Source organism: Apus apus, chromosome 3 (assembly GCF_020740795.1).
Source record: "Apus apus isolate bApuApu2 chromosome 3, bApuApu2.pri.cur, whole genome shotgun sequence".
Lineage (NCBI taxonomy): Eukaryota > Metazoa > Chordata > Aves > Apodiformes > Apodidae > Apus > Apus apus.
Genome location: NC_067284.1, coordinates 18102554 through 18127832, shown reverse-complemented (window position 1 = coordinate 18127832; position 25279 = coordinate 18102554). Strand labels below are relative to the sequence as shown.

Below are 25279 nucleotides of genomic sequence, written 5' to 3'. Positions count from 1 at the left end.
ACCTTTTCTGTAGTATTCTAGAATGGGAGGTACTTGGTACTAGGTACTAAGTATTAGGGACTAAATATTTGCAGAATTATCTCAGTTTTGAGCTTTCCATTGATTGTTCACCTTCTTCTAGAAAATGAAACTTAGCTGTTCAGTCTTTGCGTTTCTCCTTCCCCTGTATTGGTCTGGTTGTGTTCTGATGTTGGTATTATGTTTTTGAATGCTCCCATGATTGCTGGACTCCTATTGCTGTTATGATTGCTTCCTTATTTTCAACAAGGTTGGGGTGTTTTGCATTTGTTTTGGTTTTGGGTTTTGATTGTTGAGGGGTTTTTTGCATAAAGGTTTTTGGTTTTTCTTCTGCTCAGCTTCCTTCTCTTTTTAAAGATTGGAGAGTTTATTCACTTTCACGTTCTTAACTATTTCCTCCCTCATAGTGAGAAGGAAAGTTCTAAAGGTCCTTTTGCTGGTTGCTTTCCTAGTTTCAGTGATCTCTCACTGTGTACTGCAAGGATTCTTCTTGCCATATTCACTTCTGAACTGGAGAAATGAGAATCTTTAAAACCTCTCATTATTTTCAAATGCAGCATAATGGAAAATTCTGCTGAATGCTTACAAAAAACCCAGAGCTCACCAGACTCATCTTCCTAATTTGGTTCTCTGGAGTAGGTCCCCATCTTGATACTGCTGAAGTGCTTTTCTCTTTGATCATGGTCCAGAGAATTTCATCTGCTGTATTTCCTGTTACAGTCCTGAAACTCAGGACAAAAAAGAGCATTTTTTCCTCCTCAGACTGTCCTTTTCATTGTAATATTTGACATTAATTATCTGCCCCAGTTTTCATGAAAATAAAATAATAACTTTGATGATGAAACATAATCTTCTCGTTATTTCTCAAGTGACTTGTTCAGGTCCCCATGATGACTCTCTGTGTTTAGGTTGGACAATCAACAGAAAGGATGACTGTCTTCATTCCCATTCTTGTAGTCCTGTGGATAACAAGAGACCTTGCTCCCAGTTGCTGTTGTTTCTATCAGCATGTTTATAAACACTGTTTATTACCTTCTGTATCCAAGGAGAAATTACTTTCTTCTTTCCCCACAGTAGGACCAAATGTATGTTCAAATAAGCCTTTCTGGGCATAGGCCATTTTGGTCACCATATTTGCAGCAGGTGCTTCCAGGGCACTGATAACTCACTGGACATTGTATCAATGGGACTTCTAAGGCACTGGCTTCTGTTTCACTTTTTTTTTTTGGTATGTTTATCCTTGTTAAAATTCCTATCTACTGGCAGTGTAGAAAGACCCTGGGGTTTGAGGAGAATTTATTTTTGAACTTTGATTTTTAATTGTTCACAATTGGTCTTTAACAAATGCTATGATAAAAAATATTCAATGAAATATTTTTTAGAATTGTCAGGAGAAAAATACCAAAAGACCAAGATGAAAATATTACCTACTTTTGCAATTAACACCTACTCAATTTGTTTAAATGTCCACAAGAAAAAAAAACCAACAAAAAACCATAAACCAGCTCACAACGGCTGAAAGCTATTTTGTCTGTGTGGAATTTTAAAAATACTTTCTCCTACCTCTCCATAAAAGGCAATCAAGCCAAATGAAAAAAAAATACACGGAAGAAAAATTGTCATAGGCTGGAGAACAGCACAACATACTTGAAGTGCTAGGAATTCCTTCAGAATTCCAGCAGAGAAGTTACTAAGAGCTGGTCAGGCTTTTACTGTACAAAGAGAGCTGTGTGTATATCTATCTATCTATCTATCTATCTATCTATCTATCTATCTATCTATCTATCTATCTATCTATCTATCTATCTATCTATCTATCTATCTCATGGGCTTGCTGTACATTCTGCACACTTCATCATACACTGATCAAAAATATTATTAAGAGATCATGCCAAAGCTAAAATAATGTTAATTATATGAACTCAAATATATCTGTTAAAACAAGTTAGTGTCAATATTGAATTGCAATTCAATAAAAATAATAACTTTATTCAAAGAAACTCATACATTTTTAAAAGATCTCCATCCATCTCTCCACCTACAGAATTAGCTTCTACTCAAGAGAGTAATCAAAGTCATCAAACTCAGTATTCAGAGCTAGTCCTGAGACAACAGAACTTTTTTTAAGTCTTTAGCTATCACAGTATCAAAAATCAATTAAAATATTTCCTGCTGGTTTGAAGTTCTTGGTAGTTCTAGCCATTTTTTCTGGTATCCCAGATAAAATATTTTTAATCAAGCTTTTAAATAACTGTTCAAATTAATGAGGTTGATGGACCTTACTAAGTATTTTACATTTCTAAGTTTCTCCAGGTTTTTTAGCACTCAAAACAGTTTCTGAAGACCTTACAGAATGTTTTGCGGGCCACCCCTTTGTGAGCTTTGTGGATCATAAGTATTCTTGGGCTCACATGCTTACAAGAAGGTGCATCCCCAGAATAACATTTTTGACAGTCTCTGAGATAAAAATAAACATCTAGCTGGAAAGGGTTGATGAACTCTCCAACACTTTTGGTGTTTGAGTGAAGAAACAAAATGTTGGCTCAGGACGTCTCATGAGCAGACTCCCTAGACATTCAGGGAACTTATAACAGCTTCCTTTTTATTTTTCTTGTGTCCATATTAAAAGTTTTAGAAACATCCACAAATCCTGCTTCTTACTTAACTGCATAGGTTGTGATTTTGAGTTCAAGTTTCCATTAGTAAGATTAGTAATCTTTACTTCCAGTAATTTATAAAGCCTACTAATAACACTGAGCTAATTCAGATAGGAAGTCCACCTTGTGAACATTCAAATGGGCCCAGTTGTTTTTGTGTCGGAAGGTCTTTTGCAAGTATATGTTTTGAGAAACCTTGAGCCATCAATGAAGACAAGGCCAATACTTTTTTATAAAAGGGTGAGTGTGTAAACCATAGTCCTCATTTTAAAAAATAATTACAATCCATAAAATAAAAAAGCATTTGCTAAATCTTTTGCTAGTCTTTGGACAGTGGGATTGAGTGTATACTCAGCAAGTTTGCTGATGATTCCAAGCTGTGTGGAGTAGCTGACACTCTAGGAGAAGGGATGCCATCCAGAGGGACCTTGACAGCCTGAAGAGGTGGGCCAACCTCATGAAGTTCAACAAAATCAAGTGCAACGTCCTGCACCTGGGTTGGAGCAATCCCAGGCACAAATACAAGCTTGGGGGGAGAATGGCTGGAGAGCAATCCTGAGGAGAAGGACTTGGGGGTGGTAGCTGATGAGAAGCTCGACATAAGCTGCCAGTATGTGCTGGAGCCCAGAGAGCAACTGCATCCTAGGCTGCATCAAAAGAAGTGTGGCCAGCAGGGCCAGGGAGGTGATTCTGCCCCTCTACTTTGCTCTGGTGGGGCCATGAAGATGATCAAAGGGCTGGAGCACTTCTGCTATGAAAACAGGCTGAGAGAGTTGGGGCTGTTCAGCCTAGAGAAGAGAAGGCTCTGAGGTGACCTTATAGTGGCCTTCCAGTACCTGAAGGAGGCTGGGGAGAAGTCATACAGGTTTTTCTTTTCACTAGATGTGGTTTAATGCTAGTGTCCTTCACATTCAAACAGAATCATAGAATGGGTTGGGTTGGAAGAGACCTTTAAAGGTCATCTAGTCCAACCCCTCCTGCAATGAGCAGGAACATCTTCAAATAGGTAAGGCTGCTCAGCCCCATCCAACCTGACCTTTAATTTTTCCAGAGATGGGGCTTCTACCATCTCTCTGGGCTATCTGTTCCAGTGTTTCACCACCCTCATTGAACAAAATATCTTTCTTATACCTAGTTTGAATCTACTCTGGTTTAGTTTCAAACCATGATCACTTGTCCCATCACAACAGACCCTACTAAAAAGTTTGTCCCCATCTTTCTTGTAAGCCCCCTTCAAGTACTGAAAGGCCACAATAAGATCTCCCTTGGAGTCTTCTCCAGGCTGCACAATCTCAGCTTTTTCAGCCTGTCCTCATAGGAGAGGTATTCTTTTCCCTCTGATCATTTTTGTGTCCCTCCTCTGGACTTGCTGCAACAGGTCCATGTCTTTCTTGTGCTGAGGAAATAGTATATATACAAATACACATGCTGTGTATACACAATATATATGCACACACACCCCCCCCACCCCCCAAAAAGAGTATTTTGCGAGTCCACTACTTCCTTGCCTAATTATTTCTGGCTTTCCGGTTTGCAAATACTAATTAGCATTGCAACCTGTGCTGTGCTCACAGTGTAACTACTATTTTAAAGCTGATTTTTAAGCTGAGGATTAAAAAAAAAAAACAAACTGAAGTGTTCACTTTATATGAATAAGAGTATGAATTCCATATCTTCTAAAAAGAAAAGTAAGGAATAAACATTTATTTTCAGCATGTGCTGGATAAGCCCTGGTTGTCAATGACCTAGAAGCCTAGTACTTGGTAAAGAAAGCCCCATAGACTCTTTTTCAATTATTTTCTGTTACTCAGGAATGTAACTAAAATATGGAAAAGCAGTTTTGTTTGTCATCATTATGTAAAAATGCCTAAATAAATATTGAATTGGGAGAACAGTTTGTGATTGGCTGTAGCTTTGGGAGCTATAGGTGTCATAAGCATATGTGTCATCAGGTTTTTACTCCAAATGTGAGTATTAGGTATGTGTGAATTGTCACTTCTGTGGAGTATTAGTCTTTATTTTAGCTCTGGAATCTTACAGTATGTTTTCAGGACATGTGCCAGAAGGGAATTCAAATCCAAAGCAATTATATATTTTCTATAGAAAATAAAACCTAAACATCACAGTCATGAGGTGCATTCTTCCCACATACTGCGTGAGCCAGCCTGTCCTTGAACTGTGTAAATGGTAAAAGACAGACCTCTTTCTACAAGGCTTTAAATTCTGAAGTGTAGGGATCTGAAGTGGGTTGATTTCAGAGCAAGGAGATTATGAGCATTTTTGTGAAGCTGTCTGTAGCCATATGCAATAGGTAGCTTTTGAATTCTCTGCTTGCCTGTCAGTTCTTTCTCTTTATGTGGGTAGGTAGCAGCTTGACTATAATGATTTAAACATACATTGTTTATCTGACATGATAAAGTTATTAGCATCTTTTTTTTTTTTTTCTTGGGCATGCAAGCACTATTTTGCTTAACAATATGACCTAACACATCTGTAACAGCAGTCAGATGCTTTTGGTGGTGGTAAGTACGCTGAAGACATTTACCGAGTGAATAGCATGTAGAGAGATCTTCTAACTCAGGGAAGCTCAGGCTATGAAGGACATGTCAAAGCAATCAAGTTGATACATGGAGTTTCTTTTAATTTGTTTTCACTTTCTGTAGGTTAATATATGGTTTCTATTGATTTTTGACTTTGGAAAGAATTTATCATTTTGCTGAGATACTGATCCATTTCCATCTGTGGAAAGCGTAACAGAGGGTGTTCCAGGTCTTTGATAAGCTTTATTGTCTGTTTATTGCAGGCTATATTTGACCCTAAAAATTTACAAAGGTAAATACATAAATGGATGTTGCATGTGTTAATTAGAGGGATCTATTTTGACTGTAGAGGAAGCAGGTATGCACCTTAATTTTAGATGCAGGCTCTGAGAAGAATTGCTTACATTTCCTGGTTATGCGATAGAACTGCTTCATTGATGAGCAGCTATATGTTAGGCTCAGTTAAGTGCCTAACATGGACTGCCTGACTCTTATCATTAGACTGTCTGCTTCTTGTCTTAAGCAACTGCTGCAAATCTGGGGCAGCTGGATTTGAGCAGAACACCAGGAGCGTGTTCTTTGCTGAACATCAGTAGTCTCTGAATACAGTCTGGATTCATCTAGGGAAGCATCTTGGGGTATTTTATCTCCGGTATTCAAGGCTCTGGAAATCAGCATGATTGGTCATACATGATAACAGACTTCCTTGTATTTTGTGCTTGCTTTCACTTTGCAAGAGACAACGCTGTCATTTCCAGCACTTCTCAGGTTTGCGGGATTTCATTCTAAATTGCAGTGTCCCAGCATTAGCTTTTGGTAGGGGCAGTGCTGCTGAAGATTAAGTATTTTAGAGAAAACGTGGTTTTGGTGGTGTGAATTTTGCTTTCCCTTCAGCAATTTACTTACTCCCCATCTTACTCCCCATCTTTAAATTCGATCAAAGACTGCAAAAGACTTCTTATGGACAAAAACTCAACGCATTTGTGTCTTGTAGCCCTCTGTGTCCAAGAGCAAAGCAATCAGATGGTTAAGAAACAGGAAAACTACTTCATTGCTCACAGGACACAACTTTTGAATAATTTCCTCAGGAGGAAGGGTTTTATAAATATATGCTTGTTTCATTCCATTGGTCTTAAGTAAACAACGAGTTATAACTGTAATGCATTTTTAATAATATGCTGTAAGTTCAAATATATTTTTTATGTTTTAGAAATATATAAGTAGTGTACAAAAATGATAGTACAGTATATGTATATTTTCACAGGGGATTAATATTTTTAATATATTTATGTTTTTTAATTGAAATCATGCTTTAGAAAGTGTTTAAAAGCATTTTAAGCCTGTAAATCATTTATTTACTCCTTAGAAAAGTTGTTTTATCCTCTCCATAATGTCTTAAATTTGTCTTATTTTACTAATTATTTTTGGTGGTGTTACCAGTAAAGAAAGTACTCTGTGTGTAGGTGGTTTTTGTTTTGTTTTGAGTTTTGGTTGGGTTTTTTGGGGAAAATCTGAAATTCTGGAACTACACTTAGCCTCTTTTTTGCATGTTAGTGATCTATTACCAGATGTCTATAATACTAGTTCAGTGACAGTGTTTTGTGTAATAAAATGAATAATCAGTTACAGTATGTGGCAATGCAAGAATGGCATAAATAAGTATTAAATAAAGAAGCAGCAATGACATAGGATGATCAAGGATAAATTATTTTTAAAAATACAGCTTTAACAGAGTTCTTAGCTGCCGATATCAAGACAGTAGTGTCAGTATTTGTAGCATAAATTACTTCTAAATTTCATTTGGGGATTTATTGCTTCATGTTTTAATTTTTATATTCTATTCTATGAGTGTTTATGAATGTGGATTAACTGGCACTTTCCATTGTAAAACCCTTTTTACAGTTGTAGATTTGGCCAAAAGTTTACATGCCAGTGGTCTATTTCATACTGAATTTCAATGGGAATTTAAAAATTCCATACTTTTTCAAGAATGTGGACTTCTTTCTTTTTTTTCCCCAATGCATGCATCTTTGCAGCTTTTAAAATATTTGCCAAATTGTATGCCTGTCTTTTAGTCAAGAATTTTTACCTGAAAGCTACTTTTATGTGTTCCTGGCATGTCATCCATGCTCCAGCACAGTACAGCTGGGTTTGCACTCCAGTTCCTACTCTCAGCTTCTGAGAGCAGAGGGCAAAAGGACCATGGCCCTGGCCAGCCACAGTGGATGTGGCTACTGCCTTGGAATTTACCAAAGTGCAGAGCAGACAGAAGAGGAGAAACGAACAGACAGCTGAAGGTTTATGTGTGGGAAGGAGAGGATTGTTAGGATGTAGCTTATTATTGAGGGGCTTGAGGGGAAGGAAGAATTAAAATATGTAACCTAAAAGAGGACAGCAAAGCCAGAAGTAGGAGACAGAAGATGGGTGTTGGCAACAATATGGACAGAGAAGAAAGGCAGGGAGTGTAGGTAGTTGGTGAGAAGGGAGGTTTAGTAGGCAGGAGCCAAGGCAGAAGACATATGAAAGGATCTTCCTACAGCAGGAATTTAGTGGGGAAAGATGCTAGATGTGTGAGTCAGGTGGTGACATGTATGCAATAACCAGAAGGAAGAGCAGCAAAGAAACTTGGACCCAGATGCCAGCTGTGGAAGGAAGAAGGGAGAGCAGGAAGCAAAGGGGACAAAAGCAGAACTGTCTGTGAGCTTTGGGGACACGCCTCAGCATGCTGGATCTGATGTTTATTCCTGTCTGAACGTTTATCATTGAGCAAATAGCTGTGAAACAGGGAGGCAAAGCATGTTGTCTTTGTCTGTGTCAGTCCAGCTCACACAGCACAGATGCTGTTTGGTGCCACTGGTGAGTCCTTTACTGAACACAGGAGAGCTCCGTGCTGCAGGTCACAGCTTACTGCCAGCACTTGGGGTGGCAGTCTGGTTCCCAAATTTGTTGTTCTTGTTGCAATTTTGAAGTCTCTGAAGGTGCAAGAAATGATGCTAAAAATAAAACAGAAGGTTTTTTATGTGAAATTAAGCTCTCCAAAATTGCTGAAACATGGTTTGTTTGGGCTTCTGTTGGATGCCTATTTGCTAGTAAGAGTAGTCATCTAGCAGTACTATTATAGAGTTGTGTTTTCTGAGATAAGATCATGAAGACGTATTGCCCAAAGTGTAAATATAAAATACATTTAAGAAGACAGAAATCATATCACGAGTGCAGAGGGAATTGGCAATAAGTATCTGTCTTTAATAATAAAGTAGATTTTTTACCTGGAGGCTATTAAATGATTGGTAAAGAGTTTGCAGGAAAGCTTATGAAAAAAACACCTAACTCTGGGACACAATAATTTAAAGACTTGAAAAAAAAACAATCTTGTAAATTCAAAACCTAATACTATTAATCTGTTCCACTAACGTATGTCAAATGACCAAGGTTCTCTGCTTAAGTGAGTCTGAAAAATGCCTGGAGTGCAGCTATGGATATAAACCTCAGTGAGAGATGACTGTACTTCCTTCAGGATCTAAAACTAAGCTCTGAAGTGGTAGTTTAGATTTGGTTTGATAGGGAGGTTGCTTGGTCATGTGTTTAAAGGCATTGCAAACTAAATGGCAGAATCAGCTGAATCAGCTCAGGTAAAATTCGAAATTACCTTTTGGTTATTTCATATCAAACTTTTCTATACTACTGTTAGTGTAAGAGAGCATTACAAAGAGTTGTTCTCATTTCTAATGACACTTGAATTTTTTTAATACACTGTTTAAAGCCGTGACTAGCACAGAAATACTTCAGACTTGTTCCTGCTTTATCATTCTCACACTTATCCTTCAGTTGGATCTATTCTAGCCTGCATTATTCTCCTACAGCTTTCCCAATATCACCTGTGCCCTTCTTTTTTGCAAGGAAAATTGCACTCTGAATTGTACTGCCTGATATTGTTCTTGCAATTCCTGCCTCATCCTTTTCCTGCTGGGAGTGCAGTTACATCAGTCCTTTATCACAGACAACTCCCAGAGAAGTTGGTAGCTATTTTGCTACCAACTCAGCCTTCTACAGCTGTAATACATTAAGTCAAACTACGTTTTTTCTTACATACTCTCTGTGGTGTTACACTGCCTTTTCTTCCAGATCCTACCCACAGTTTCCCTCCTTGGCCCAGGGGGCTCATGACTTCTAGACCACTGTAATTCATGGGTTTATTCTTTATTAACATAGTACATAAGTTTGCCCCAAGTGAGATGAAAGATTGCAGCCTCTTCTGTGCTGTAGGCACCATCTGCTCTATTTGTGTGGCTTTTCTGCCTGGTGCTCTATTTCCCTTGACCAGCTCCCATGCCTCTCTGTCTGTACAATGCCCATTGTCACAACATTGATCAGCTACTTGGCAGATTCTTCAGTGTGGTTGACTGTTCTGTCCTTAACTGTAGCTAAGTTCTTATTGTGTGGTGTATTCTCTCGTGTCACCATTAGATGTAGTCCTGTGTTGGTTACACAGACGGGGGGAGGAGAGCTCTGAATGCCTTGCATTGGGGTCCCTTCTTGGGAGATGACTGGGCAAAATCAAAACCAACCAGAGTGCACAACTGATTCTGAGGTGCAATTCATAAAAAAGCAGAGTTCCAAATAAATGTAGTATTATGTGGTTTTGGTTTTATATTAGTAGGCTATATTGTTTTCAAATTGATAATTTGAGTAATACAGGTTTTGTATTTTCTTCATCAGACTATTGCACATTAAAATTCATGCATGCAGAAGTAATATTTCATACATCTTTCTCTTTTTGAGAGATTACACATTTCTTTCTATTCGTATTCTTCCAGGTGACTTGGATTATTACTGGCTGGATCCTGCCACGTGGCACAGCAGGGAAACATCCCCTATTAGTTCGGTAAGAAATAGGGAAAAAGGGGTTCATAAGTATGAATTAATACGTTTGCTGGTTATTTAAGTTCAGCATAGATGCTTTGTTGTAAAAATTATTCTATACAAATTATATGAAAATTTGGTTTTGTGGATAATGGAACTTGAAAACAGAAGTTTTTATTGAAATGTATGCTAGTAAAATTGCCTGAATTTTAAGTAAAATGTAATTGTTTTATAGACATGATGCTAGATTTTACTACATAACACAAAAGCAGCTGTTAATGTGATGCTGCTCTGGGAGACATTAGTGACATTTTCTATAGAATTGGAATGGGAAAGGATCATTTGGATTTTTATTATATACTGAACCCATATGGTAGAGCTGTGTAACATGTATAATGTTCTGAAGTACATGATTTATCAATGCAATTTTAAAAGTAAATGTTTAATTTTATTACCTGCATTATGCTTTAAATGTTTAATTGTATTGAACTTTAAATTGTGGTATAATTCTACCCACATAGTTAGTGCTGAGATTTTTTTACAGTGGGCATAAATATTTGATGAAGCTAGAGTCCAACAGATACAATAATAGAAAGCTTGGGTGCCGTATGTAACACATCTGAAGTATGTTTGTGTCTACTGTGACATAACGATTGAGAAATATTGTTGGTTTTTAAATGTGCATCTAAATACAGGAAGATGGTTGCACTTCTTTAATTCTGCTTCTTTAATTCTTTAATTCTGCTTTAATTAAGAATTCTTTAATTCTGCTGCCTTTTTTTAACAGCATCCAGTAACGTGGCAGCCTTCTAAAGAGGGAGATCGCTTAATTGGGCGTGTTATTCTTAACAAGAGAACAACCATGCCAAAAGAATCAGGTGCATTATTGGGGCTAAAAGTGAGTATTGCATGGTTTATGTGGTAAATGAAAGAATCTTCCGCTGACCTTAGACCTAGAGGTCTAAGGACCTATCTTAAGGATATCTTAAGGATAAGGACCTATCTTATCCTTCTTTGCAGTCTTCCACTTTCCCATGGCAAAGGAGCTGAACTGTTTTGATTAAAAAAGTGTATGTCTATTCAGCTTCCTGTCTGCAAGACATATCCTGCACATTGCAATGCCCTAATGGAGTCCTGCCTTTTCTAGCTCTACTGTTTGCATTTCAGTCAAGTAATTAATCTCATAATCCATATATATAAATGTCATCAGGTGCAAATGTTTGCAAGGTCAGTGTTTAAAATCCACACAGGAAAGAGAAATTCTGTAGAATGACACTAAATGTTTACACAAAAATTTGAAAAAAAAAAGAAAGCCCTTTTAAAACATAGTAGAGATTATAATAAATGTGATTCCACTTAATCCAGTGCCTCAAAATTAAGATATTGGCAACACTGTCCAGTTGATTTAAATCCCTGAATTAGTGTTTTGTAGCAGACAAAGGTTTTTTTTCCTAAATTGCGGGAGTACTTTTAAGAAAGAGAAAGCTGCTATTGAAACTGGTGGGGAGTACAGTGTGCCACTTCAAGAATTTCTCACTCCATGTGTATTTTTCATTATACGGAGCTCAAAAGATGACTGAGGGAATTTAACTTGGGTGTCTTCTACTGAGAACAACAGAAACAATGCCACGTGTGGAACATTCCCATCCACTTAGTCTGCTTGAAATGGCAGGGATGCTGAACCTCTCCTTGCATGTAGTTGTCTGATAGTACAACCCCTCACATGTGTTGGAGATGTGGGTTGTTGATTCTGCTCGTCATGGTGGGAATTAAATCAGGAAAATGCCTTGTGAACTTGGTAATGGCGTGTCCTGGGTAAGAGATGTTTATCCACCTGGAAGTGAGGTGGTATGGCATGGGAATACAGAAGATAGGAGCAGCTTTACTCTACTAAATCTCTGGTAGTTTGTAGTACAAGGCTGATTTTTGCTGACAGGAAGCATTTTTATTTTTTATTACTATGTGAGGAAAAGGTTGGTCCAAATAGGAAATGTAGATTGGAGAGCTTCTCTTCAATTTTTCAAGTTTCATTTTTGTATGATATGAACTAAGGCCCCCACTGATAAGTATAACACATTATCTTCTGACAACCTTGCAAGCAGGTGAGCTTCTCAGTCTTCTTGGATATATATCTATATTAAAGCTCCTAGTAGTTGTTGGGATTGCATCATGGGGAAATAATACCTAATGAACCAGTGTTCCACTGTTCCATTTTATTCGTGACAAAAAAATTCTGAGCAGAGAGTGTAAGCTAGAGAATGCTAGCAAGTCAGCAAGACTACTTTTTCTTGCTTTATATTTTATTAAAGATTGAATGTCTTGAGGGCACCTATTTTCTTGATTTTCCTGATCTCTGTATCATTCAGTCTTCTTCAAAAATAACTCTCTCTGGTTCTGTTAACAAAAGCCAGAAATTGATGTTTTGTCCTGTCATGTGCTTGGATGAGGAGGCCTAGGTTTTAGCAGTAGCAATGTTCTTGGGTACTGTTAGCCCACGCTTCACAGTAGTTTATTTGCTAAGTTGCTGATTGCTGTACCAATTGCATTTGGGGATTTTCATACATTTGGTTTGATGTGCACTTGTAATTTAAATCTAATAACATGACATCTCTTTGCAAGAAGTACATCTTATTGGTTATTTATTAATTTCTTTTTGCAACAAATTGAGATGCTTAGCAAATCAAACACATAAAAAGGAATACCTTTTTGACTAATTCTGTGTCAGCTGTACTTTGTTTCAGGTAGATCTGGCCTTTTTCTATCTTAACTTTGTCTTTAAGCCTCTGTAAAGCCTAAATTGAGAATAGATTTGCCTATGCATATTTTAAGTTTAAATTTTAAAAAATGTGAAAAGTGATGTGCCTATGGATTTATACTTGATATGATGTCTGGTTTGTGCCTTGGAAACTCACAATTTTATCATTAACCAGGTTGTTGGAGGGAAAATGACAGAATTAGGACGACTCGGTGCCTTCATTACCAAAGTGAAGAAAGGTAGCTTGGCTGATGTGGTGGGGCATCTCAGAGCAGGTAAATCGATCACTTCCATAACAAATATTTTGTGTTTTAATTATTACTTTTTGTAATGGTGCTAACATTTGCCATGTGATATCCTAATATTTTTAAGGACAGGACAATACTGTGAAGTTATTATGGAATACTACAGTTGCCTACATTGCTCATTTATTATTAACTCAAATTGCTTGTCTGTATGAGCATAATACAACACCCTCCTTATCAGTGCTCGTTTCAGGACTGAGTGTCTCTGGTAAATTTTTGCTTGCTAGCTCAGGAGCTGCTTGTGACAGAATACAGTGCAAACATTTAAAAAACCTGTTTAATTGCAAAAAAATAAACTCACTACATTTACCTTACTTGCATTATACTGTCACTTGAAATACAATGCCCTGCACACACAATGGACTTTATTAGTGCTTCTTTCAATGTGAATAGTTACAACTAGAAATGGAAAACAGCTCAATAAAGTTATCTTAAATATTTCATTTATATAAGATGTATGGGCAAATATACAAATAAGTGGCTGTGCTGTTGGCACTTTTCAAGCTTCTAAATGAAGCGAGAACTATGCACAGCAATTGGTTTTCAAAATCACTTCTTAATGGTTTGTATTTTTAACATGGCTCTAAGCAACTACTTTCCAAGTGTTTTCTTAGCAAACTAAAGCCTGTCCAGAAGCTACAGTGACAACTTGTATGAATTTAGGATAATTGTATGAAGCAAATAACAATAAAGAACTAGAAAACATGATGAACCTCTAAAAATATCCTACTTTGTTTTGGTATTTGTTGTTTGGCTTTTTTACCGAGGCAATACACATGGGGTTGATAACAGCAATTATTATAGTTGTCTGTAGATTTTAACTGTAGATTATAATTACACATAATATTCTGTCCCCTGTTCTTGAACTATATGACTAGAAATATTAAATTTCTAGTGTCTTGTCTACTTTGTTTTTGAAGTCAGAAGCTGTTTTTAATTTCTAAAAATACTTACAGAGCCAAAATAATTTCACAGAAAAAATGCAGTTTTGTGTATGTTTTCAATGAATGAAAGTATATTCATTCTATTATATGGGACTAAAACACAAGAAAAGGCATGGGTGAGTCCTTGCTGTTAGGAAAACACGCTTTTTCATCTTTATGAAAAGTCTCCAAAATTTGGCTAATTGATACATCTTTTGAGTGATTGTACAAACCTCAATACATTTCAGCAAAGGCAAATATGAAGTCTTGCATCAGTAACAGAATAACCCAGTGCAACAATAGGCACTAGGAGCCTGTCAGCCAGGAAGCTACTTGGCAGAAAAGTGTCTGAAGGTGCTGGAGGACAGTAAGTTGTACATGAGTCAGCAAAGTGCCCTTGCAGTGAGCACCAGTTGTGGACAGGGCTGAATTAGCAGGATTGTCACCAGCGGGTTGAGGGACCTGGTTGTTCTTCGCTGTTCAGTGCTTTTGAGGCTGTTTCTGGACTACAGTGTCCAGTTGAGGTTCCTGTAGTACTGAGGTACTGACAAACTAGACTAGGTTAAGCCAATGGACAGAAAGTTGATGAGGAATCTAGAGCATGTGGTGTACAAGAAGCTGAGAGAACTGGGTTTGTTCAGACTGGCAAAGAAAAACTATAGGAGGGTCTGATGTTTTTACTTGGCTACTGGGAGGCTGTAGAGAACCTAGAGCTGTACAGTTCTCAGGGTTGCACACTGATCCCAGTAGAAGCAATGTGCACAAGCTGGAATGAGGGAGATCCTGTTTGAGAAAATCTTTTTTCTGATATCTGGAGAGTACAGTTAAGGCTTAGAGCAGGTTGCCCAGAGGAGATGTTGCATATCTTTCCTTTGAGACACCCAAATCTCATCTGGTCAAATCGCTGAACAATCTGGTCTATCCTTTGATGTTGGCCCTACTTCGAGAAGGTGTTGACACGAGCTGACAACCAGAGGTATCTCCCACTCCAAATTACTGTTTTAGAAATAAAAATTAAAAAAAAAAAAAAAGAGATTTGCAACATAAGTCTGAAAACTTTCTATCTGCTGATCATTCCTCAGTAAGTGGGGGTAGAATGCGAGATGAGTTAGTATCCCTTTTGAGAGGAATCCTAGATATCCCAGGATATATGTGTCACTAGCAGCAGTGGCTCTATAAGGGTGCAGGTGTCCTGTAGGTTCTGCCAGCGAGCTTTGTGCAGATATCTTGGTTATCCTAAACATCTTCAGCATAAGATGTCCAGCAGCTCCTTGACTGACTAACTTGCAACTCTGTGCTACTACAGTGGGACTTAAGACTGTGGAATTCATCTCACCTCATTTTGTAGCAGTGTATCACTGGATCATAAAATTATTGAGGTGGGTAAGGGACCTCATGAGATCTAGTCCAACCCCACTGCTTAAGCAGGGTAGGCTAGAGCAAGCTGCACAAGACCATGTCCTGTTGGGTTTTGTATATGTCCAAGTTCTGAGTATCAGGATGGTCTTTTCCTGTTTCCATGCCTGTAACCAAGAGCAGAAATCACATTGTAAGTCTTATAGGCAGCATCTTAGGTGAAAGTGGCAATGCAAAAGGGCTTGGCTGGTCAAAAAGATCAAGAACCGGACAAGTTGAGCAAAAGATGGATGGTGGTCATCTGGTTAGAACAAGCAGAAGTGCCATGTCATTCAAATCTCTATTTGGATCTAGTTTTCAGTAACACCAATAGGAGCCAGTTCTGTTTAACATTCTGATTATGATGATCCTAGATTTAATCATCTTGGCAAATCTTTTTAATTGTTCCATCTCCTCGTAATTTGCAAAGTGCTGCTTAAGTCCTTTAAAATAATGATACAGACACATTGCATGTTCCATTTCAGGATTCTCAACCATTTGACTTGTAAATTTATTAGATTAATTGCTGTGTAAATTAGGTTTAAATAATGATTTTTAGTGTTTCAAATTTAGCATATGTCCCTGCCTGTTACTGCTATTAAGTTACAACTATTGCTAAACTGACCAGATCTTGTTCCTTTTAATGCCTGGGATGGTTTTTTAAGTTAATCCAATTGTCTCTAAAGAAATCAGATTTTATTTTAGGGAAAAAACAACATGTTAGTTTGTAACAGTTGTTATCTCTAATTTACAGTCAGAATTACAGAAGAAACTGAATGTGTTTTCACTGAGTTATATAAATTTTAAATGAAGTTCCTAGGCAATATCTAATTCCTCTTTCTCCTTGACATCAGAATCTGTAATAAATACATCAAATATTTAAAACAGTTCCAGCTACACACAAAAAAATATTAAAGAAAATTAAACTCCTGTCAGCAAGCATTTATGAAGCCTGTCATTAGCAAGCTTTTATGTTTTAAAGAATACCAAAATGCTTTGAAAGCCACTGGAGTCCTTTCTTAAAATACTAAAGTATAGGCTGTTTGGGAAAAAGGACTGACAATCGCTGAACATGAAGAGAAATTGAAGCCATGTGTTTTGGTAGATACAAGTTCAGTTGGGATAGTTTTCCTTGGCTTATTAATAAACACAAGCTTGATCATATAGCTTAGATCTCATCAGAAAGGAGCAAAGCCAGCAGCTGAATGTTCATTCCTGGCTGAATCTGATTAACAAGAAATCATTGTCAAGAAAGAAAGATAAAATCATGGTCAGTAAAAGTTATTTGTGAATTCAGGCAATGCTTGTGAAGTTCTGACTGCTGCATATGATGGGATATGCGAGGGTAAACTTACCCTATGGTTCCTGCAGCTTAATTGTATATATTGGTTGTTCTTTAGAAGTTGTACTTCAAGATTTCTACCTTTTTATAATATTGCAGAAGTACAATATAAGGTACATACTATTTAAATTCCAGAAATGGCAAGTTGAAAAAAGAAATTATCTGAATAACTTTCACATAATGTTTTCCTTTCTCGCCCCACTAAGATCCTCAGGAGATAGTGACTCACTCCTTGCTTTTGTATTTGATTTATTTGACACGGACAGTGAAGACTGCCCTTTTTATAGAAAAATTGAAATGCACAGTATGTAAATTGTAATAAAATATAATTATTTTTAAAGGCTTAGCAGTAGTTATTTTTCATTTTTTAAGATTAACCTATTTTCAAACTTCAGTGCTGGTAGTAAAAGATCTTTAAAAAGTCTCTTATTTTGTAGCAAAATAACAGGTGCTGTATTATTTTGGAAATATTTAATGTTTGTGCAAGTGGTTTCTTTAATATGTTTTATGTGTACATATTGTAGCTCTCTTCTGAGAAAGGAGTCTTGATAGTGTCTCAAAAGCCTTTTTTGGGTTTCAGCATAGCTTTTTAATTGATTTGTGGCAATGCTTTTTGGTTGTATAGATTTTATGAATGTCTTACATGTCTTTTTAAAAGAATATGAAAATCAGATAAACTTCTTTTTAAATTCAAGGGGATGAAGTTCTAGAATGGAATGGTAAACCTTTGCCTGGAGCTACAAATGAAGAAGTTTACAACATTATTTTAGAATCAAAATCAGAACCTCAAGTTGAAATTATTGTTTCAAGGCCTATTGGGTAAGTCTAAAGACGTGCTTTTTAAGCACGGTTATTACTTCTATTAATGGTACTTTTAAAGGGACTGTTAGTGAGTTCATTATGATTCACTTTCTATGTTTTACGTTCTCTGTATTTCCATTTCTTCACTGCCATTTACAATCTTGTTTCTTTGCAGTCATAATATATAAGTTTAAATGTTGTTTTCTGTGTGTTTAAATTAATGGCAAGATTTTTGCCCAGTGGCGAAGGAAAGTTGGTGGATTAAGTGGGCCTGTGCATGAAAAAACTCTGTTTTTCAGGCTTTTAGCTTCATAAAATTGAAACAATTTATGCAAGTATTCATAGGTAGAAGGAAATATCAGCAAACATGGAGCATTGCAGGATTTTATTCAGTCAATGCTAGTAGGATTTTAAGCAGGCCTTCTTTAAAGAGATAAAAAAAGGAAAACCAAAACTCTTAATTAGAGGTTGTGTTTAGCCTTAAATGATGTTGTTGTCAAAATAAAAAAATGGAAACAAAAATACCTTCATAAGTATTTAGATAATTTGTTTCATAAAAAATAAGCATTAGCGTGTTACTTTTTATTTATTGTAAATCCAGGTTTATGGGTTTGTGGTAAGGATTCTTGTATTGTTAATTTCCCAAATAAACATTAGGAAGCTAATAAAATCTGTTTGAACTGATAAGATTAGTGTGTTTGGCCCTGCATTTGTCACAATGTAGTGGTATTGTTGTGATGGTATTCTACACTCCTTCCCTGAACACACAACTCTATTGGGACCATTTTGAGCTACGTTTTACAGGATTAAATATGAATAATAAATTCACATTTATATTGTGGAACAAAGTCACATGATTAAAAAGTAACTCTTGGCCAGCTTAAAAAAAAATAAAAATATTAAAAGGCTTTACATTTCTCTGTAGTTTTTCACCTTCCCAGAGTTTATATGCTCTCACTGTAAGACTCTAAATACTGCTGTCCTATAGGTAGATGGTAAACTGTTTCCTCCTTATTAATACATGATTATTTAATTTTAAATTTGCTACATTTCATCCTATTAATAATTTTTATCTGTCTAAAATAAGTTTTCAGTTTTAGAGACAAAAAAGACTATTCATTTTCTTTCTGACTAAAACGTTCTGCTTTTACATTTATTTAATACCAGCTTTTGATGTTTGACTTTGTCTGTATTGTGCAAGTGTAGCTGCATTTTGGAAATCAATTCTACCTTGCTAATAGCAAGCACTGTTAAAACCACTTAAATAAAATTAACATTCATTTCTAATTCCAGCTACAAGTTTGACCTTGTAATGAAAAATGAAAGATTAATGCAATAATAGTAGTTGTTTGTAGCTAAAATTACCATCCAGGTGGAGACTGGGGTGGAGTAGAAACCTTATTTTAATTTCTTTAGTTGGATAAATTAGAAGATGTTCCTAACATAAAATTGAAATACAGTCCTATGTCTTTTTTAGTTAAAAATAAAATTGAAGTGTATTTTTTTATGTTTAAATTGGCAGAAAAGAAATATGTCCATACTAGACCTCACTTGAACTGTGTGTCTGAGCTGAGGAGAAACTGGAAATTCCTTTGTACAACTGAAGGAAAAGTAAAGTGCTAGATTAGTATTTTAAATAACGAGCTTTATATATATTTACTGCTATTTGCAAATGTTTTGTATCCTTAAGCTTTTGAGAGAACTTCATTATTAAACTGTTGGAATTAATTTAATTTATGAATGTGATGAATCTAATAGCTTAAAAAATTAAGTACAAGGTGACCGTGTTCCAGTGACATGTTCTTGAAAAAACTGAGAAAAATGTCATAACTGTTCAGTTGAGGCATAGGATGTGAAATGCATTCAAAATCAAAGAATCTGAATCTGAGCAGTAAATTTTATACTAAAAAGATTGAAACTCACCTGTCTGTCATCTTAGAAGAATAAAAAATATTAGATATTGTACAGTGAAGGGAATCCTCGTGTTAGTTAAGGAAGAGAACATAGTGTAAATGATTTTATCTTTCTTCTTTAATTTTTTTTTTTTTTTGTAAATAATTATAATCTATGTCAGTTGTGTTACATAATGGAAAATGGTTTGCTTGCATGAACAGATTACTCCCCGCCTTCCCCCCCAGCTTCTCTTTGTCTTGTTATGCTAATTATTATTGTTTCAGATTTGTGCTAGGGAATTTTATTTAATCCAACAAGTGGTATATCCAAGTTTTGTGTCTACTTTAGGTGCTGACTCAGCACAATCAAAGCTGCTTGATATGGCATGAAATGATAATCCATTACACCTAAAATTCCTGTGAGGAAATAGGTTCCCGAAAGACTTTAAGAATTCTTCTTCATCTGCATAATTTAAGTGTTTCCATCTCTCAGTATTAATAATGCAAATAATGTACCAGCACTTTTAATGGTCTCTGTTTTAAAAGTCCTAGCATATTAGGTCTAAAAAGCCCAAATACGACACAGCTTGGCCTTAGGGAATAATGGGAGGACTGTAAATCCACAAATTAGAAGAATGCCAGTTACAAAATTAATGTCTAAACAATGTGCTCAGTCTTGTAAATTTGGATGTCTGTGTCTACCAGCAAATGTAATTTTGAGTAATGGATAATTATAGGGTGTTCATTAGAGAAAAATGTGAAATGTGTAACACTATTAGCAGCTGAAAACATAACAATAAAGAGTATAATCATAATAATACCTTAAAATCTCTATAGAAACTAATTGATGCTAATGATTGCAATACAAGGTAGATAAGAATCCTATAAAAAGTAGAATTAATGGGTTGGCTATCTAAATATGAGGGGAAGAATTACCTATGAATATGCATATAGCACGGGAGGCGGTTAAGATAGGACAGCATGGAAAGTCCTCTGGCAGTATGAGCAGGGAGAAGTCTGGCATCGCAACTAACTCACCACCTTTTGTGTGCTCGGGTGAGCTCTGTGGGATAGTGCAGGTAAAATAGACTTTTCTTCTTTTGTTTCTGTTGGGTTTTTTTGGTCAGATGCTAGCTTTCATTGCTTGGATTTCCACAGATAATATTGCCAAAATTGTTTCTCTGGTATGATTCAGTGCAGGGACTGCAGCTGTGCTCTAGGTCCGTGTGAGGAGCTTGAACTTCCATCCTAAATGAGATAGTACTGAATTCCAGAGAGTCACACAACTAATGCAATTACTGCAAACTACAGATTGTTCTACAGGTTCTGATGATTTACAAGGAGGAACTGTTTTGGAAACAGGAGGGTGAGCCCTTGAGACAGGAACTCAGAAACTCTGAAATCTCTATAGGGTGTAGAGGATGATGCTTCTGTCCGTAGAGCAACCTAAGGAAGTGTGGGTTACAACAACATTTGCATTTGGTTTGTCTTGACTGTAGCCCTCAGGGAAATTACAGCTGTGCCTGTACTTTACAAAATAGTGACCCTTACAAACCATATATCTTTGCAGAGTAGTCTCAAACTAAGGTATAGTTTGGTTTAATTTATGTATTCATTTAGGTTTGGAAGCATCAGACATATGATAGTCAGAAGACAAAGGTTGATATCAGCAGCTCTTTACTGGAATGTGTCTGACATTTCTGACGTTCATATTGCTCTGAAAGCAAGTTTTTGTTACTATTTTACTACTTACTTTGTATTTACCATTTGCTTTGACTAGTCTAGTTTTGAATATTGTAAGTCATGAGGTTTCTACTATTTCTTCTGAGGATTTTTTTTTGTAAATCATGGTGTTATAATATTTTCTGCAAGAGCAGACTAGACAAAACTCATTTTTTCCTAGCAAGTTTTAGATAATAGTTTCTTTAGATTATAGTTTCTTCTTGGACTTCTTATTCTTCCATTAAAATGATGATGTTTAAAAAGCTCATGCATTTGATAAAGTCACCAGTTATTTTCCAGTGGGCATGTAGAATTTAAGAAATTATTATATATTGTAGATTATTGAATTTGTAAGAAGTTTAAATATGGACAGCAGCAATTACTTCATGTCCATTTTGAAATCAATAGCAGAAAGCAGAACTGTTGCAGGGTTTGTTAGGATACTCTGCCATGAGTTAGGTTTCAGCACTGTATTGCATACTTAATTTATTGGTTTCTTAGCTTTTTGTGTCTTGCAGTTGTGTGTGAAGCTGTATTTAAACAAAATAAATGTATCAGGGAAGAGAAGATTTCCTAGCAATAATTATATATATACACACGTGCACATATATTCCTACATTTACTGTATGTATATATGTCCATTGTATTATAAAGTGAATGAACTCTAATATGGTGAGGACTAATATGGTGGGTGGGAAAGCTGCCAAGTAATATTTCTAATGCAAATCATGCATTTTGTTGGGAGATGAAATTTATACTATAGCTTCCAGTGCTGCTCTCAGTTTTTTGTAAGAATTACAAGGGTTTAGAAAAATACGTTGAAAAATTATACTTTCAGTTCTTTCCTGTCCAATGAGTAAAGTATTAAGAAAGATCTGATTATTTTTGTCATTTATCTTTAGTATCACCAGCTCTAAGTGAGGAAAAGGCTATCAACTTGACAATTTTTTCAGCCACCCGGGAGTAATGAAACTTGACAGAGTAGGTTGCACTATACATATTGAAACACTCCTTGCATATAGGAGCCCTCATTTAGATATCCTAAATGGGATATTGTTCCAAGCAATGCTGTACTGCATAAAAGTGTTCTTATTCTAGCACAAGGAAGCATTGCGAATTTAATGTTGTGTTGAACAGAAAAATCACTTTGAATATGCCAAGTAAATATTTCACACTAATGAGATTTGCCCTGGAAATGGAAGGGAGAACAAGTTAAGAGGAAGAAGTCTGTGCAGCAACCCTACTGTGCAACACATCATTCATGTTTGTATTTTTGTGAAGTAGCACTATGCCATGTCAAGTATAAGTAATGCAACTACATTTCCATGAGTTTGGAGAAGCCACATTACTCTTGAATGAAGTAGTCAAAGCCAAGAGAAGCATGTTCTTGTGGAGTGACACATGATGTAAAATTATGTGAGACATTAATAGGGAGCTGAAACAGGCTTTTTTAAAAGAGATGCACCAGAAGTTTAAATTGCAGGATGTGAAAAGCAAATCTAAGATGAATTGATTAGGCACTGGTACATTCCTTTTAAGTGTCTCTTTCTGATAAGTGACTTGTATACACTTGGGGCTCTTATTTTTATTGACTTCCAAGTCAGTAAGATAGTGTTTCACTGAACAGAGAAGAGCCTGAATACCTTAAAAGTGCTCAGCTTTAGACTTAAAATTTTGTAAATGTTCTTCAGAAATGTTATTATAGCTCCAATTCTGGATTATTTATAAAGATGAAAATATTTTCAAGTAACTCATTGAAGAGCTTTGTTTCCATTTTCCTGCTCTGCTGCTTTGCTAGTGTTTGTACAATAACAGTCTTTCTTGCTCTTGCAATGATGGAAGTATACATTTGTTGATCACTAAATGTTCATAGATAAGTGTGGACTTAACCGGTTTGATGCTGCTTATACATGTATATGCCATGCGCATGTGTATGTCAAAAACTGTCCCCACCCAGTAGTAATGTAAATTCATTTTATTTTTTTAGCATTTGAAGATATGCATTATTTTTTGTTTCTTTAAGATTGCTAATGTTATTTGCTTTTTCTTTTTATTATTGTAAGACATTTTCATCAGTTTCATTCCGTGAACTCCTTGAGACGTTTATATAAATACTACTAGTGAGTTAATCTATGTCTTACTTTTTGGATTTTTTTCCCCTCAAACAAATAGTTGAACCACTGTAGCTAAACTACCTTTTAGCACCTTTCTCTTCCTAAAAGCTCTCTGAGTGTTGTTCTGGTTGTAAAATTGTCGTGAAATTCATCCCCTTTCTTTCCTTGTAACCCATTAGAATGGAAACAGATTTATATTTCTAAAAAAGTGTGCCAGAAACATATTTATTACAGCAGAAGGTCATCTCTGTTGTTCCTAATTGCTATTTCTATGTTCATGTTTTAGTGATATTCCACGGATTCCCGAGACTTCTCACCCCCCATTAGAATCTAGTGAGTACACATCTAGTTCCTTTCACTAAGCGTGGTCCTGTACCCAAGACAATTGTTTGAGCTATGAATTTTCTGAAAGATGAGCACTGGTAGACTGCATGGGCTTCAAGGTTTTTCTGTGACAAAATTCAGTGCATTTTGGTCATGTGTGTTAAATTTGAAACAATATAGATTTGATTAAAAGCTATAGAGATTTCAAATGTTAGCAGGATTTTATTGTCTTCTATATCTTGTATTGTTGATACCATACTGGTATACATGCTGTGGCCCAAAATGGTAATTTATTTGACCTAATATAAGAGAGAAGATACATTAAAGGGATTGCCAAAGGTGCAAACAGTGTCAGGGTTTTGCCTCATGCACCACCCAGTGTAAATTCAGTGTTCTTGTCTCTGTTTTACCTAACAAGGAAATGTTGGTTAGGTGAACTGTTTTCGTACTATGCTTTTTAACTATCCCATTTGAATGGAGTCCGCTGGAGTTTGTGAGGGCTGTGACGCCCAGTCATTTCTCATCTGAGCCTTGTCTGAGATGCAAACAGAAACCTTCTCTGGGACAGGGTCCTGTGGGGACACCAAGTGCTGTTACAGCTGTCACGAGCTCGTGTCATTTGTGACGGCTGTGTTTCACTGGTGGAGAACTGCTCTCTATACCAAATACATGCCCTGCATACATATGTTCACGTGTGCAAGTTCCATGGGAGTTAAAATTTCATAAGCTACAAGGAGTATAATCTGTGCAACAGATGTGGGTTTATTCAACTAAAATTTGAGATCATAGAATCATAGAATAGTTTGGGTCAGAAGGGAGATTTGTAATTCTGTCAGAGGACAATATTTTATTTAAAAAATGTCCTGCGCTTTGTCTCTATAATATGAGGAGCACATTTTTGTATGTTGTTTCAAAAAAACTCCAAAATGGCAGGCTTGATTCTGGGTAAGGGTATCTAGACATCTACAGTGGTTTAAAACTTTCTGTAGAGTTTAAAACTTTCTGATCCAGTTATAGTGTGTATAAATAAAAGCTTTATACAATTAAAAGAAAAAGCAATTCCTAAGTTATCCAAATTAACTTAATTTTTTTGAAAAGTTCCTGTATTTCTCAACTATTTTTAGGTTCAAGTTCTTTTGAATCTCAGAAGATGGAAAGGCCTTCTATTTCTGTTATATCTCCAACCAGCCCTGGAGCCCTACGAGATGCACCACAAGTCCTACCAGGGCAGCTTTCTGTGAGCATACTTTGTTTTTCTTGAGTTGTTAATGAAAGCCTATGAAGTGCTAGTCCATCAGCCCTCCACATTTCCAATGTCTGTTGGGAGGTCAAGAGAAATACTTGCTGTTGGTGAAGACTAACATCTTCCAGATGTTTTTTAGGACCGCCTGTACGCATTCACAAACCTAGAATCATAGAATCATCAAGGTTGGAAAAAACCTTCAAGACCATCAAGTCCAACCATTCACCCTGCAACCCCTAATCACTAAATCATGTCCTGAAATACCACATTTTTTAAACAGTTCCAGGAACGGTACCTCCACCACCTCACTGGGCAGTAATCACAGCAGAAATAAAAAATTGTTCTTTTTCTACACCAGTGCAGGAATTTACCCTGAGAGGAGCCCATA

At 36.3% G+C, this 25279-nt stretch overlaps 1 protein-coding gene across 50 annotated transcripts in view; it reads left to right on the top strand.

Moving 5' to 3' along the window:
• RIMS1 (regulating synaptic membrane exocytosis 1) overlaps positions 1-25279 on the top strand; it is a 319116-nt gene that overhangs the window by 177315 nt on the left and 116522 nt on the right. For 49 of the 50 annotated variants that reach the window (XM_051615426.1, XM_051615425.1, XM_051615461.1 and 46 more), the window contains 6 exons: positions 10030-10097; positions 10863-10973; positions 13006-13105; positions 17491-17614; positions 23611-23657; positions 24773-24885. In XM_051615426.1, the coding sequence (XP_051471386.1) occupies positions 10030-10097; positions 10863-10973; positions 13006-13105; positions 17491-17614; positions 23611-23657; positions 24773-24885 (563 nt within the window). Of the gene's footprint in view, positions 1-7267; positions 7274-10029; positions 10098-10862; positions 10974-13005; positions 13106-17490; positions 17615-23610; positions 23658-24772; positions 24886-25279 lie in introns of those variants that run through there. The other variant, XM_051615459.1, reaches the window with a different exon arrangement.